Consider the following 17608-nt stretch of genomic DNA (forward strand, 5'->3'; position numbering starts at 1 on the left):
CAAATGAAGACAGTCATCACACCCTGGATAAACACCTATCATCTCATCTGGACATTGGATCGCTGCTCTCTTCCTGGATAAGTGGAGCGCCCTGGAAGAAGAGCTTTGGATGGTTCCTGGACAACTTTGGTCGCAGTGCAAGAGCCCCCCCCCCCCCCCCCCGCTGCTGCTCGCCGCCCGCTGCCCCGCCGCTGCTGCCGCCCCCCCGCCGCCGCTCCTCCGCTCCACAACGAACGGACAACGGATCGCCGATACTGACACAAGCCAAGGGATACCAGGCTGCTGCTGGTTAGTACTACAGTACACCCACACATTCCTTTGTTTGGAACGGCATCGCGCCGTATAATGACTTTGATCGCGGCCGTATAGGCTGCTTTGAGGAACGAAGGTGTTCTTTAAAGCTACTGACTATTGACTGTCTGAATTCTCAAACGCTTTTCTCACTACCACCAATGTGCGTTCTGACAAACAAATTCAAATACACTGTCTAAGGTCTTATTATTGGTTGCAAATTAAGCACTGTCTAAGGTCTTATTTTTGGTTGAAAATTAAGCACTGTCTAAGGTCTTATTTTTGGTTGAAAAATGAGCACTGTCTAAGGTCTTATTTTTTGGTTGCAAATGAATACACAGTCTTATTGTTGGTTACAAACAAATGTGCATTTTATTTTTTGGGTGAAAACAAATATATGCACTGTTTTATTGTTGGTTTGCTTGGTTGAAATTGAAAATGAGTGTTACCAAACAAACTGGTTCTGCAGAAATGCAAGGTGTTTCTGAGGTGGAAAAAAGAATAAGAACGCCAACTCTTAAAGGAATCCAAATGATAATGGAACGGCTTCAAACGGAAAGGAATGGCAATGTTGCACAGGCACGCAAATTAAAGGCACAAATCACTGATCTCATGGCTTCCCAGGAAAATGTCTCTGATGTCCATCAAAATTTGGAAAGGTTCAAACTCTTGTATCAAAAGGCTACTGAGCTCCATAACACACTGCTCACTGAATATCCTATGCCTGAGGATGAGCAGAGTAAACAAAATGCATGGTTTCATTCAAAGATGACAAGTGGTGATGTATTTATTAAGAGCGTATCAAAATGGTTGCAGGAAAATGGAATTGCAAATGATGATGGTGACAATGGAAATAATGATTTGGGTAAAAATGTTCAGCAGTATCAAGATGACATTAACCCTGAAGACAGTGTGTCTAATGTTTCTAAGAGGTCAAAGAGGTCGAAGGCCTCTAGTAAAGGTTCTGGTGTGTCCTCTGCATGCATTAAAGCAAAGGCAGAAAAGGCAGCTCTAATGGAGAAAGCTGCTGCTCTGCAAAGGAGGCATGAAATAGAGGCACAAGAGGAAAAGCTGAGGAAACTCAAGGAGCAATTGGAGCTTGATACGCAAATAAAAGCCGCTAATGCAAGGGTTTCTGTGCTTGAGGGCAGTGATGTTGGTGGAAAAGCCCCTTCAAATGCAATGAGCTCTTATGTAAGCAAAGGTCTTAGAAGGCAAGGCCTTACTTTTAATCCAAAAGCACAGGAGTTTGTGCCAAAAGTGGACACCTTTACTTTGAATCAAGCCTCAATAGCACCACCTGTCTCATACACCCCTGATGTACGACCAAAGGATCCCACCTTCAGAAAACAGCCAAACATGGGACTGTCACATGTATCTACTCCAAGGAACATCATTCAGAATATCAATTCCTCGACAGCTGAACCTCAAATACAGCAACAACCTATAAACCGGCCCCTGTCTGCACAAAACAAGACACCAGTGCAATCATCATTACAAGGCTCAGTTGATCAGAATACTATCTGTGGAATCATGCAACGACAAAACGAAATCACCACCATGCTTGTACAACAACAAATGGCAGCCACTCTACCACAAAGAGATATTGCAGTATTCGATGGGGATCCATTACAGTTTACTTCCTTTATTAGAATCTTTGAACATTGTATTGAAGCAAAAGCAAGCACTTACCAAGACTGTTTATATTATTTGGAGCAATACACCAAGGGGCAGCCCAGAGCGCTGGTGAGAAGCTGCCTACACATGCTGCCACAACAAGGCTACGAAAGAGCTAAAGCGCTTTTGAAAGAGCACTTTGGCAATGAATATCTAATAGCAACAGCATATATGGACAAAGCATTCGGATGGCCTCCTATTAAAGCCGAGGACATTAAGGCATTGCAGGAGTTCACATTGTTCCTGAGAGGGTGCTGCAACGTGATGATGGAGATCCAATATATGGAGGAAATGGACATCCCATCAAACATGAGGCAGGTCATATTGAAGTGGCCATACAAGCTGCGGGAAAGATGGAGGTCTAAGGCTTGTGGCATACAAGACCAACGAGGCTACAGGGCCACATTCACAGATATGGTGGGCTTTCTTGAGAAACAAGTCAAAATCTTGTCTCATCCTCTTTTTGGTGACATTTCAGATCCACGACCACCAAACACCTCAATACAGCCAGCAACCAGGAGCAGCCCGCTACCCAGGAGTAACATCAGGGAAAGCAGTTTTGCAACCACCATCGCAGCTATCAATCACACTGTTACTCCCGAGCCCACAGTACACAGTACAGTAAAACAATCCATAACATCACAGGAGTTGGCCTCAGAATCCTGTCTTTACTGTGGAGAGGCACACCCCTTGTTCAGGTGTTCAATGTTGAATCAAATTTCTCAAAGGGAGAAAATTGAATTCTTGAAAGTAAAAGGAATCTGTTTTGGATGCTTGAAGGCTGGCCACATGAGTAAGGAATGCAGAAGTCACCTGACGTGCGATGAATGTAATCTAAACCATCCAACGATTCTGCATATTCACAACAAAGACAAAAAACAGGAAACAACAGTCAGTAGTGCACTTGTCTCTCTTCAGGCGTATGGTTGTACTGGGGCCGGAGACCAAGACTGTACCCTTTCCATTGTACCAGTGCAGTTAAAATCTAAGAAGGGAGATAAGGTTCTGCAGACCTATGCGTTCTTGGATCCTGGTAGTACAGCAACCTTTTGCACTAATCACCTAATGAAGAAGTTGAATCTGCAGGGTACCAGTACCAACATTCTATTGCGTACGATGGGACAAGACAGTGTTGTCAAAAGCCAAATCCTTACAGGACTGGAGGTGTCCAAATTGGGTGGTAACCAATTTGTGGAGCTCCCAGAGATGTTCACTCATGACAAGATCCCTGTGTCAAGAAGTAACATTCCTACACAGCAAGATATCGACAAATGGAAATATCTGAAAGATGTCAAAATCCCAGAAATAGACGCTGATGTTGAAATGTTGATCGGTGTTAATGTACCGACACTCATGGAACCCTGGGAAATAATCAACAGCCAAGGCGATGGACCTTATGCCGTGAGGACCCTATTGGGGTGGGTCATCAGCGGTCCTTTGAGGGGCAATAGTAATGGCCAGAGAAGCTGTCCAACTATACACGCCAATAGGACTTCCATCGTCAGGCTGGAGGAGCTGTTGGTCGCCCAGTATGGCCAAGATGTCAACGGGAAGGCACTGGAGAAGCAGAAAACGTCAAATGAGGACTGGAGGGTCCCAGAAATCTTTGATAAGTCAACATGCACGCTGGAAGATCATTCTTGCATGGATGGCGTCACTATGCCAAACCAGTGCACAGTCAAACGGTGCTCTCGGAGTCTCAAAAGGAAGGGCAAAAGGACTAAGATCAACCTGGAGGAAGCAGACACCAGGAGGTCCCCCGCTGCTCCCAGAAGGATGCAAGGACGCAGGAGCAAGGCAGACTTGGATCTGAAGTTATTTCAGAGGGATCCTGATAAGGTGCTGGATTCACCAGAAATTCTAACATCACAACATGTCCGCTCAGCTGTTTGTGAAGGAACGGCCTCTGCTGCACAGGAATCAGCAGATGCACAGCAATCACAGAAACCAAAGATGTCCAAGTCCTGCATGCCGGATGTCTTCTCAGGATGCGGAGGACTGTCCGAGGACTTCCACCAGCCTTTGTGGGCCATAGGGAAGTGGAAGCCTACAGCGCAGGCCTTTAGGCTAAACATCAACAGCACCACAGTGTTGACAGAGGACTGCAACGTCCTCAAGCTGGTCATGTCTGGGGAGAAGACCAACTCTCTTGGCCAGAAGCCGCCATAGAAGGACAATGTGGAGATGCTTTGTGGAGGCCCTGTCAGGGCTTCAGTGTCAATCAACTGCTTCACTACTACCAATCCAAGCTCTACTTGAAGAAGCACTGTATAATTTATGAGCTAAATGTTTATTATGACTCCTTTTTTTTTTTTTTTTGTGTTCTGTTAATTGTTCATCATACCTTCCCAATTAGGGGCCGGGGTGAAGGAGCCATTCTGTCATTGTGCCTTTAAGCCTGGTGTGGGCGGGTTCACCTTGAGGCTGGTTGCCGTGGCAACCAGCAGGTTCATATAGACACAGGTGCAACAAGCCACTTAATGATGGAAATGTTTGGGTACACAGGAGGAGATCACACGGTTTTTACCGTTTTAACATGCATAGACAAAACTTGCTGTAATTCTCTGCCTAAATGAATAAATGGGAACCTCACCCAACAGCAACACATGTTTGGACATTCACTTGTAATGGAAACGCGTCAAAAACGGATAATCCCTGTACCCAGCCGAGTGGCGAAATCTTTGTTTGAATCGTCACTATAACGCCTGTTAATTACAGCTTGTTATAGACATTATTGTGCACTTCACGACACTGAAACAGGAACTTGGCTGTTCCTATTTAAGCGTCCAGTTGTTGTTTTACCAATGACTGGTGATTTCTGATATTCTTATTTAGCTGCTGCTCAGAGGTATCTTTGTCTATTTCTGCCCTTTCAGGTGTCATGTCTGATTGAACCGTTATACAGGATTTTGTTCTCCATGTACAAAACATTACTTTTTTTTAAAGTAGAATTCACATCCACCTACAGTACGTGTGGTTCTTAGGACACGGCAGTCTGCTCCTTTGTGCAGAATCCCAAGAGTGTGAGGGTTTGGAATCATGTAAAGTCACGCCGGCTGCCACATGTCCCAACGTGCGAGAACGCTGCGAAGGTCCGAGGGCTCGATCACCACCGCTTTCAGCTAGAATTGAACCTTAGAATGGCTGTATCCATGGTTATACCCATGTGTCCTAGGACCGAGCACCGACATTATCACAGTTTAACCCAAGACCGGGAAAGCCTATACGTTGTTATACCTTTAAAACCGGGAAATGACATTTTCGATGTTGCTTTGTATATGTATTTTGAATAAAAGATTTAAGATTTTCAGAAAACCTAGGTTAGGATTTAGAAGGCATTTTTAAAATCGGCCTCAGATCTAAATGGGTTAATGACACAAGATGCCCCCCCTTAACTCATGTAATTACTCAATTACATTCACCGGCTTCGAACTCATTTGTGAATAGTCTGGAGTAATTGATACTATTTCCCTTTTCACTGATCGCTGGTTGAAAAGCATCGCTCCAATTAGTTCCTTGTACACCCAGATGTCGACTTTAGTAGTCATGTGTTGACGCCCCCACAAATTCATTTTTGCACAGTGAGTCATCCAAGTACAATAAACGATTCATGCCATGGGGTGTGAATGTGCGAGAAAGTTATTATAGTGTTGTTTGATGACGAACTCCTTTGTTTCTCCCGCAGCTGTGTTTTGCTTTTTGGTAAGTGCTTTAGGAGTGACGGCAGGAGCTCATTGACTGTGGAGCCACAGATCTTATAAGGCCTCAGTGCCCCTAAGAATCTTCCTTGCTCTTGCTAACTCCATGGCCTTCCAGGTAACTGCAGAGCGTTAAAGGGATGTTTCACTTTCAAACATGTCTTTTTTTTTTTGGTAAATTCATTTTTTTCATTTTCCCAGAAAATGATATAAAATTTATAATATATAAAATGAATGAAAAAAGTAATTGAAAAAACACAAATGTCAGTCACCAGAACCAAGGACGGGTGTTTTCGATGAATCTATCATGGTTAAAATGGAGTTTGAAGTTTCAATGGGTTTATATAGGAAGGGGGCGTGTCTGATAAATTGAATATCAAATATCTAAATACTGAATCAAGCAACTTAAAAACTGTATGCCCACAAAAGCCTGAGTAGACGTTTAAATGACCCCAAACACGTTAAAAGTGAAATATCCCTTTAAGGTCACAGACAGTCATAACATGCACACACGCACAGTTGGAAGTAACAGTATAATGGCAGTTATCATAACAGCGTAAGTACCATCTTGACTGCACAGTGTATGTAATCTTTGTCTTTGCATCAACCCACAGAATGATATCTTTGAATGGGCTCGAGACCACAGGGTTCACCACAAATATTCAGAGACCGATGCTGACCCTCACAACGCCACCCGGGGCTTCTTTTATGCCCACATTGGCTGGTTGTTGGTGCGCAAGCATCCCGACGTCATTGAAAAGGGAAAAAAGTTGGAGCTCAGCGACCTAAAGGCTGACAAAGTTGTGATGTTTCAAAGGAAGTAAGTGCATTTAAATCAGTCAAGTGGAAGTATTTAAGTCTAAACGGCTTCAATCTGTTTTTAGCATTCCTTCCTTTTCTTTTTGTAGCGTTGTTGATTGAACCTGTTTTGTATTAGAAAATGTAAAGGGTTAAGAAAATGGGAAGGGGCCCATTGGTAGATTGACATAGAAGAATACCAGTTGTAAAGTGTATGCCATTCACTTACATCAGAGCTTAAATACAAGCACATTATATGTACACTGTCAGTCCTGAGGGAATTAAACTAAAACAAATTCCACTTAGGAAAATAATAAGTACATGGGTTTGAACTCCATCCGTTTCCCCTCTATAGGTATTACAAGCCGTCTGTGTTGCTCCTGTGGTTTGGCCTCCCCATGTTCGTGCCTTGGTACCTGTGGGGAGAGACACTATGGGTGGCATACTTCGTCCCAGCTCTGCTGAGGTACACCTTGGTTCTGAACGCCACCTGGCTGGTCAACAGCGCTGCTCACATGTGGGGGAACAGACCCTATGACCAAAACATCAACCCCAGGGAGAACAAGTTTGTCGCGTTCAGCGCCATAGGTATGAACGTTCACCACTCAAGCCCTAGTTCATTCTTAACCCATAGAGCCCGGGAAAGCATCATTTGTGTCATTTTAAGATTTCTTCGGCTATTCAAAAATAGCAGATCTACAAGCTCATAGCGCGGCACTCTCTGTGCCGCGCTATGAGCTTGTAGATCTGCTATCTTTGAAAAATCGTCAAAATGTGTGCAAATCTTGGAATACACATATATTTTTAAAGCGAACATTTGTAAAATATTTAGTTCCAGGGACGCCAGAATCAAAGATTGGAGTTACAAATGCCCACTTAAAAAAAATAATCTAAAAAAGTAGATCTACAAGCTCATAGTGCGGCACTCGGTGCCACGCTATGAGCCAGGTTGAAAGTGATTAAGTTACAGTCTATAGTATAGAGACAATTAAACAATGATTACTATAGGCCCCTTTTGTTCTTACGTCATGAATGATTGAGGCAAAACAAAGGAATATTGGATTGGAGGCAAACATGTATCACCTCAGAAAGGTAGTAAAGTTATTTGGTAGTAGGTTAGGTACTCGCCATCTTTAACGTGTCATCTGGCTGTGTTGTTGGGTTCCAAAATTAAAGGAGTAAATGGCTCCATCTTGAGAAATTATCACATATAAACTCACGTCACCAGGCTTTGGAAAGCCTGGTTTATGTTCCAAACAAACCAGTCTGATGCGGTCTAGAGCCCGCCTACTAGCCTGTAATTTGCAGACAGACATAAAGGCACATAACGTTTCCATATCTGCTCTAGACCCAGACCGGATCTGTAATCTACAAAGCGAATTGAGCCAAGTGTAACCGCATAACAGCTGCCACTGCTGGTCAAATAAATTGAAGACAACTAATGGTTAAATATAAAGATATAAAACAAAAGGATTGGACATGAGGCGGTGCTTGTGTTTCTAGCACACACTTCAAATCAGGTAAGGTTTACATAAAAGTATTGTATGTTGTAGGTATGGAATGGATATAAGGTTTGTCATGCCTATTCATCAGAAGTTGATTGGGTAACTAAGGAATATAGGTGTTTTCTCTCAGAACTCAGCCAAGTAGCGCATGATGTGTGTCAGGTGTGTGTTCAAGAAGGTACAGTAACAAGATACAATAGGTGGGCACCTCAGTGTTAAATTGGCTTTTTTTTCTCCAAAATGTAAAGAATATATATATTTGGAAAATGTTTTTAAGCAAATTAAAGTATACATGATTAGAACAAGCTTAAACATTCGACAATTAAGGTCCAATATTTCTACAATTGCTACAAATTGCTACACAACCTGTATATCCAGTCATTTTGGGGCATAAACAAGAAGTTGAAGGGTACATGTTGTACATGTATACTTTACATTACTAAGACCAATTAACATTAACATTTTGGACAAAATTGCCGATTTTACATCGAGGTGCCCAGATGTCCCTAGTGCCCACCCATCCTGTATCCGTGTTGGTATCCATGTATTGATTGTCTAACGTGTACAGCTAATGTTTTGCCTCCACTTAGGCTGCGGCCACTGAAAATGGAAGTGCTGTCGTAAAAAACAACATTCATTATGCTTGAATAACGATTAAAGCTTCAGAGCCACCTTAGGGGGGTCTCATTAGTGTTCATTTAACTCTGAGAGTGTACAAATGGAACCAAATGGACCCGTTCCATTTGTACACTCTCAGAGTTACAGAGACACATAAGGGTCAATTGGGTTCCTAACTATTAATTTGGCTGAGGACCCCCTGGAACCCCCTCAAGGACCAATGGTGGTCCCCGGACCACTGGTTGAAAACCACTGGTATAGAGTTATATGGTGCAAGCAAGCATACATACCTCAGTCCTCAGGCGCAGGTGTGCCTACTTTACTGTTAGCCTACTATCTCCTTCTCTGAGCCTGTGAAGCAAATACACAAACTAATCATTAATAGGAGGCTGAAGAGAAGATTGTACTGAATTATATGTAGACTCAAAGACAAACACTTGTATGCCAATAGCTTACAGAGTGGCTATTCGGCTAGTTTGAAATAATAATATTAATATTAATATTAATATTCATAATATTTGAATTCCACATTAAAGGATATTTCACTTTCAAATAAAATAAACATTACAAAAAGATATGGAAAATAAATGAAAAGATAATGGAAAAATCACGGCCCCCTCAAGCATTAGAATGTTTCACTAAAGGGTGAGGGGGGCGTGATTATTATTTGAAAGTAAAATATCCCTTTAAGTTTACAAAGTACTTGACAGAAACTGATATGATATGAAATGATATTGGGTTTAATACAAATAATATATACAAAATAATAATAAGTAAAACAGTAAATAAAAAAATACATAGAACATGTAAAAACATAAAACCAGGGACTCCCTTTAATGCATCCATAGGCCTAGTTAAAAACAACTGTAACTAGATGTGTTTTAACTATGTTAACTTTTCTTTCATGAATACAATAATATTTTTGTCCAATTGGTATGGTAGAGTATGTGCACAATATAATTGGGGTGGTTGTATTTTGTCTCCCTGCTCTTTTATTGAGAGTATTTGAGACATTTAGATCATGTCAAAGGTCATGTCTCACCTAGAAACAGGATCTGACGACAACTTTTTTCCTGATGGTCAAGATTCAATTTATCCCCTGAGCTGGCTTTATTAGCTCAATGGTAATACAAATTCAGCACTTGCGCTGTAAACCGGGTTCAAATCCGAGGTTGAAGAGGAAAGTTACATCGTGCTCCATGCGTGCTTTAAGTTTGTTTATGAAACTTGGTGTGTTGATGACTCTAAGGTTTTCAGCAAGATAATTCCAGAGTTTGGAGCCATAGCTATAGCTAGCCTACTGACTTTACTAAATGATCAGTAAATCTCTTTTTTTCCCCTTCTTCTTCGATCGCTGTACATTTGCACATGTGTGTGCCACCATCCTCTTTACCCATCATCCACCTTCCATCAAGATCATTTAATCGCTAAAACCTATACATTCCTCATCCTTGCTAAACCACTGTAGGCTTATACTGTCACAGGTGCATCTTCACTTTCATTCTCCTGTGTTCCTCCAGGGGGCTTGAACTTTGCCTGTCTTGGTTTTCAATGCAGAAGCAGCTTTAATAACAGTATGTCAGTCTCAAATTGAAAGTCTCAACTAAAGAATCACAGGAGGCAGATGGAAGGTGAGTGTAGAATTATCCGAGCTTTTCAGCAGGGAAGTTTGCGTATAATTATTGCCATGTTATATGTGTGTATTTTTCTGCTTACTTAAAATTGTATAAACTAAAGTTTAGTAGAAAAGGTCAAAACAAATGCAGATTGTGAGGGCCACGGCTCTGGCCTGTGGTCTCGGCTCCAAAGCAGAGGATGTGACGTGGGGTTTGCATGAGAGAAACAGGTGTTGATTGATTAGATCAGATAAGGACAGTAGCCACTGTTAGAGCACAGTGCAGGAGCCTGAGTTGCGTCATGTAAGACAGTACCAAGTCACGTGATTAATCAACAGAAGGTTTCACCCACATGGGTAGACCAAACCCATATAAATAGAGTGGATGCTCACTAGTCAGTACGAAGTGTCCTGCAGGCATCAGTGTTACTAGTTGACAGGGTGTCATTGGTGCGTTCGTCATTTTCCATTGCGAGCTCCGAGAGACTGACGGTAAGAATTGAGTGTTTACACGACGATAAATGTATGAATTTCTGATATGTTTTTTTAGTTTTGTGTGTATATTCAAGTGATTTTCTTTTGGGTGACTTACTCACTGTAGCTGTTAATTTGGGACCCTGAGTGAGTCACTAATATTCATCCATAGTAGCCTACATTTTATTCTTATATCTGTTAATGTTTGATTAACCATTAACGAGCTTTGGTTAACGGTTATGAAAAAACATTAAAAGGGTCATCCTGTAGAACCAACCATCTAATTTTACATTGGAACATGTAATACAGTATGTTCCAGGGGCCACAAGAAAGCTCAGCTATTATCAATGACCAGACTAAGTGCATTTTGTAGTAAAGTAACAGGTACCAATTTCTTTTAGTGAGACCTTGTAGACTGCTGGAGGCAAAAGACAATGGTGACCTCAGTCATGTGTCACACCCTGATGACCCTGGGTTTCCTGATCATTTCTAACCTCGATGCCATCGATGGAGCTTTCATGTGCCGCGCAGGTACCCTGGAACAATGTCACACTCTCCCGTTCGTACCGGGGCACGACCAAGCGGGAGAGGGCTACGATGTGGTGAAGCTGGAGCCTACTGGTGCTTATGTGTTTGAAGTCAACAAATACCTGAGCCCAACAAGCTCCTGCACGATTTGTACTAATCCTCTGATGGACGACCAGTTCCAGAAGCTTCCTCACTACATGGCAGACTGGCACACTCACTCGGACCGTTGCAAGAGTGTAAATCAGACCTTTTCCTCGCTTACCTCTGCGGTGCAGAGTGCCAGTTCTGTGATAATGAATAACTGGCGTCTGGGGCTAGAACTGCCGGTCAAAGGGGGTGGGTTGAAGGGTGAGGTGCAGATGGCGGGCAGTAAGTCTAAGGTGCAAAGCTTTTCATCCTCTTCTTTCCAGTCAGAGAAAACTTCTCTCAACGTCAACCAGTTCCACTGCAAACACTACAGGTCAGATCATGTTTTTTGCTCTTTGCTTGTTCTATCTAAAGTCATTAGGGCTGATCCAAGATCATCCCCATGTCTCTCCATCGTCTTTAATCACTTAAACCCTATATAAATGAAAATCTTTATTTCGAACATGTTAAAATTAGACAACCAAGTCAAAAAATGTAATATATGCAATATAATAAAAAATACAAAACAAATCAAAAACAAGCCTCAGGCAACAAAATACTATAATTCTACATGTTGAAAAAGGAGACGTCAAGCGGCATCGCTTGATGTGTACATTTTCACATATACCAACATGGTATACTGTACATTTAAATAAACATTTAAATCTTTCACCACAGAGAAATTAAACAGATAATTAAATAATGTAATAATGTAATTCATATATAATTATCTAAAATGATAATATACACCCTACCCTCCTTATCTTGTGTATTATATTCAATTTCTTATAAAACGTATACATTTGGCGCGAATCACTACACACAGAATACTTATTTATTTATTTATTTATTTATTTATTAGTTATTGAGTAGTTGTGGTGCTCAATGAATACGTTTAACGTTAAGGTAACAGAACACTTGAGGACACAAACTGTACAACGACTAACAACTAACCATACCATATTTCAAAGCTAATGAAACATGCCATCCTTCTCCTTCATACTGTAGATTTCGAGTGCCCAACAGAAGTCCTCTGTCAGTGCAGTTCCAGCAAGACATCCAGTCTCTTCCACTGGAGAACATGGCCAACACTACTGAGGCATACCGCAGCTTCATTGAGATCTATGGGACGCACTACATTCGTCTGGTGGACCTGGGGGGTCGAATGAACAAAGTGACGACCATAGACACTTGTCTGGCCACCCTGAATACTGTCACTGTAGGTCAGGTGGAGCACTGCATGAACATGGGGATCATGGTTGGGCAGGGGCTCGTGAAACTGGCCCAAGTGGCCCCCAACATGACTAGTGAGGCATGTAGAAAGATTCTCAACAACCGCGACACTGTGACAAATGACGAAAACGGTTTTCTTAAGCATATGACTGAGGTGGTTGGAGGAAACGGCTGGAGCGGAGAGTTTTCTCTGACGACAGAGGACTCGGCCGGCTTCACAAAATGGAAGGACAGCCTTAAAACGTCGCCTGACATATTGTCTTTCAATCTGTCGCCACTGCACGAGTTGGTTGCAGACGCAAAGATTAAGTCCAACCTGCGAAAAGCCATTAGAGAGTATATAATTGATAATGGCATTCAAACAAATGATCCACAGATGATACACAGCTGCCCTCTCCCGACTGCTGCTCCCCCTGGGAGGGGTCATGCCTTTTTTTGATTTTATTTTAATGTTGTTTTATGCTTTTGCTTTTCTTTTTTGCTTCATTGTTAAATTAGTTGTACTTTTCTGCCTACTCTGTGTAGAGTTTGCATGTTCTCCCCGTGTCTCCTAGGGTAGTTAATACCCTCACAAAAACATGTAGTAATCCTGGTCGCTATACCGCCTCCCCCATGACAGCCGGGGCGCCTGATGGAGGGGAAGGGAACTGGTTGGAATAACGTGTTCCTTCCACACGCTACGTCCTACCGAGGAAACTCCCCCCTTTCAGGTGACAAGAAGGTCAGTTGGCTCTCATGCATTGAACGAAGCATAAGCTCGGCCCTGGCCTCCCTAGGCTGTGGGGGACTGGTGTAGCGCTGGTGTAGGGCTGGTGTAGTGCCCAGGATCACTTAGGAAATTGGCACCGGGTGAAAAAAATGGGTTACAAAAATCGCGGGATAAAAATGTAAAGAAAAAAAAAATGGTTGTACTTCTTCTGTGATTATATTCTTTCTCTGTAAAGAACTTTGAGCTGCATTTCATGTCATGAAAGGTGCTATACAAATAAAGTTTATTATTATTATCACACAGTTGTCGTTGGAGAGGGCTACAATATCAACGGGGACTGGTGGCTTACACCAGAGATATTAGTGGGGGGCTGTGAATGTGTCATTTTTTGTTTTCATTTCATACTCATGTGAAAGTGCATGCAATGAGCTTGTCAGCTCATTGCATGAATATGCATCAATATTTGCCTCTGAGATGTAGTGGAGTAGAAGTAAAAGTATTGGAATTTGGAGATACTGAAGTAAAGTACAAATACCTCAAAAGTGTACTTAAGTAGCCTACAGTACTTGATGAGCACATGTACTTAGTTACTTTCCACCACCACTGAGTGTTAGTGGAAACTCATAATAACAACACTGACTCTGCAGACCCAGAGACCAGACCCACCAGACCAGCCCCAGTGGTGGTTGCTTGACAACCAACGGCGGGCCAATCGCAGCGCGACAGGCCTGCCATCCCTCGGGGCCATGGGATGGGATGCTGGCAGCGAATGAATAAACCGGTGAACAGCAGATAAAAGGACAGCCAATGAGACGCGTCGTAAGGTGGGCATCGAGTAGGGTTGCCATGTCCGCTTATTATAAGCTACTTTGGGCTCCCCCCCTGTAAAGTTGCTTCTAAATATTGGTATCTTGCGGTTTTCTTGCCTTTTTTTGCAAACTGATAATAAAGTATTCAATCAATCAATCAATCAATCAATCAATCAATGTTGCTTAAACCAGTGGTTCTCAAACATTTTCATGGCAAGGAAGGACACCCAGATTAATTATATTTGTCTGCAGACCGGCCCCCCATCTGAAAATATTTTAACAACCCAATACATACAAGATTTGTGTTGTTATGTTTCAAAAACATTCCAAAATGACCTCTTTTTTAAGAAATATTTATTTTTTGGGGGGAAATAGCAGAGTTACAAGCTCACAACGCGTCGCAACGCATTGTGAGCTTGTAGATCTGCTATTTTCAACTAGCTGTAGCATATAGTCCCTTATTTTGGGATGCTATTCATGCTATTCATTGAGCTCCACTGATCTCACTCAACCCAGATTCAGCACAAGCGGGGTTAAATTCATTCTACTGCTAATATGCCACCAAAATGTGGAATTGATGATGAATTGAGTACAAAGAAAGGACCCCAATGGAAACAAGCCATATAGTGCTTTCTTGGGTTTAAAATCCTCTTAACAGACCTTGTATTGAACTGTGCTTGTCTTTGCAAACTGTTAATAAAGTATTCAATCAATCAATCAATCAATCAATCAATCAATCAATCAATCAATCAATCAATTAAGCCCTACCAAGAGTGTGATTCCTTACTCTCCTTCAAAACCACCATAAAAGAGCATCTGCCTGCAAATGGTAACTGGTCTGGTCCTATTAACGTCTAAGCTTAACACCAGGAAATGCAAACTGTTAATAAAGTATTAAATCAATCAAAAAAAACCTGGTTGGCAGTGGTTGCTTATTTCTCATGCAATCTGGCAACACTGCCCGCTTGTCCAATCGCTGCCAGACGAGCCGCACTTCATCTAATTCTCACACAGATGCAACATCAGCAGCAGTCCGTTTATTTCCTCTTCTGTAAGTCGTAGTTTTGGTGGCAACATAACTTAATACCACTCATTAAAAAACCCTTCAACCCTCGTCAAAGTCTACATCTGGTGAGTATGAATTAATAGGCGTGGGTGGCTGGCTGCGCGTTTCCTATATTCGATTTTTCCCTGTAAATATAAATATTATGCTTATGCAACAGCTTGAACAGCATCATCACGTTCCATCCTGTCTGTCTCCATGCAGTGTTGCCATGTCCGCTTATTAGACGCGACTTTGGGGCTTGTTTTTGTCGCGTACACGTAAATTATTGGTTGTTGCGGCTATTTTTTTGGGCTTGTTTCTAAAGTGTAGTTGCTTATTTGGGGCTTGTTTCCTATTGTTGTTTAAACCAGTGGTTCTCACATATTTTCATGTCAAGGACCCCCAGATTAATATGTAATCGTCCGCACATCCATCCCCAATTCCCCATCTAAAAAGATTTTGTAACAGGGACACCAGCCCCCCATGCAAGATTTTGTGTTCATTTATTCCACATTTCCCCTTCTTTTTTTCCCTCCCATGATTTTATTTAAATAGCAGCTCTACAAGCTCTATTTTCAAATGGCGCTCAGGTGGCCTATAATAGTCGCTTCTTTTGGGCTTGTTTTCATAGACCTGGTTGCTTATTTTCCTCGCTGAATCTGGCAACACTGTCTCCAAGCCCAGGCAAAGCAGCAGCACTGCAATTAATGCAGACGTGCTTTTGTAACCGTATGGTCTTGACAAAGGATCTGATATAATAACAAAATATATGTCGTTTTTTTTTTTTTTAATAATATATATATAAAAATCTAATGTAAAAAAATATAAAATATATATTAAAAAAATATATACAAATATAAAAATATATGTCGTTTTTTATTTGTTTTTTATTTTCTATAGATTTTTTTTGCAGACAATATTATTAGCAGCCAAACCAACCATGACGGAGGCTGAGAGCTCAGATTATCCGGTGAAGCGCATCATCAGGTCCAGCATCAGCAACGGGAATAGTAAGGTTGTTTCAGAGCCGACGACACAGACAGAAGATGATGCCTTTGACCACGCATACCAGGAGAAAGAAGGCCCCAAACCTCAACGCATCATGGTCTGGAAGAATGTCATCCTAATGACTTTATTGCACGTAGGAGCTGCCTATGGCGTTTCACAAGTCCCTGCAGCAGCTCCATTGACCTTGGTTTGGTGTAAGTATTGAGTAAAGTAGTGGTTCTCAAAGTGGGGTCCGGGGACCCCCAGGGATACTTGAGGGGGTTCTAGGGGGTCCCCAGCTAAATGATAGATTAGGAACCAAATGGACCCTTATGGGTCTGTAACTCTGAGAGTGTACAAATGGAACCAAATGGACCCTGACGGGTCCATTTGGTTCCATTTATACACTCTCAGAGTTAAGTTAACATTGATTTTACAACATGAATTGGGGTCCCGAGATAGAAATGCCATTAAATGTGGTTCCGTAGCCCTAATGCATGTCAAACTGGGGGCCCTTAAAATGTATCTTTTCAAATGGGGGTCCGCGGGCTAATAAGTGTCCATTTGGGGGTCCTTGACATGAAAAAGTTTGAGAACCACTGAATGGTTCTCAACCTTTTCAGGCCACACCACCCCCCAAAATAATCATATTCTACAAGCTCACTCACAACGCCAACGCATATCTTTAAGTCTGTGTGTGCAGATGTGGTCGAATAACGTCGAGGAGGGGTTAAATAATATTTTAGAAGCCATAAAGTCACAGCTCTAACGTTATGTCATAATATGGCTTCAAAAGACACCAGCCCACTTTCTACCAGGTGGTTATAGGCTAATCGTGAAGAGTGGTTTGCCTGCATTTTGCCGTGAGGCGTAAAATTTCCATAGGACGTGGTTAACTCGACTATTATGGTCAAATCTGACACAAGTTTGTTTCTTAGTAGACTGACAGCAAATGGGGAGAGAGATGGGTAGTGACACGCAGCTCAGGTCTTCGGGAACGGGATCGAACCTGCGACACGCTGTCAGGCTGGCATTGCAGCCTATAGGGTGCCTGGACCGCCACGCTGCGGACCAGGCCTAAATCTGACACGAGTTTGATCAGAGTCCTGGCCTGAAGACAAGCCAATTTTGAATCCTATCATGGTGCCTCCCACTGGTGGCACTATGATACTTTTACAAACTGATCCTAGCATCTGCCTCAAATTTGGCCAGCAAAGCCTTTAAGACCTCTATGATGTGACATTGTGAAGGGCTTGAGTTTTCGTGGAATGGTATCGTGGTGACACGGCAAATTTGCATGCTCATTGTACTGTAATGTGGATATCCGCAACATCAAAACAACACGCCTGAAGGAGCCATTCTGTCATTGTGCCTTTAAGCCTGGTGTGGGCGGGTTCACCTTGAGGCTGGTTGCCGTGGCAACCAGCAGGTTCATATAGACACAGGTGCAACAAGCCACTTAATGATGGAAATGTTTGGGTACACAGGAGGAGAT

The 17608-nt window shown here is 42.3% G+C and overlaps 1 protein-coding gene across 3 annotated transcripts; it reads left to right on the top strand.

The window, feature by feature from the left end:
* The first annotated feature begins 159 nt into the window (after window positions 1-159).
* Window positions 160-13514, top strand: LOC311035334 (perforin-1-like). Of its 3 annotated transcripts, XM_084043481.1 has the most exons (7): window positions 176-288; window positions 5654-5784; window positions 6281-6486; window positions 6820-7052; window positions 7813-7984; window positions 11078-11664; window positions 12339-13514. In XM_084043481.1, exons 6-7 carry the CDS (start codon window positions 11111-11113, stop codon window positions 13000-13002), a joined length of 1218 nt encoding a protein of 405 aa, XP_083899607.1. In that variant the 5' UTR covers window positions 176-288; window positions 5654-5784; window positions 6281-6486; window positions 6820-7052; window positions 7813-7984; window positions 11078-11110; the 3' UTR covers window positions 13003-13514. The 3 variants fall into 3 exon arrangements, with proteins under 3 accessions (XP_083899609.1, XP_083899607.1, XP_083899608.1); XM_084043483.1 differs by lacking the exon at window positions 5654-5784 and having other exon boundaries at window positions 160-288; XM_084043482.1 differs by lacking the exon at window positions 7813-7984.
* The last annotated feature ends 4094 nt before the right edge of the window (window positions 13515-17608 follow it).

Source organism: Gymnoscopelus microlampas, assembly GCF_963454915.1.
Source record: "Gymnoscopelus microlampas genome assembly, chromosome: 19".
In the NCBI taxonomy this organism is placed as follows: Eukaryota; Metazoa; Chordata; class Actinopteri; order Myctophiformes; family Myctophidae; genus Gymnoscopelus; species Gymnoscopelus microlampas.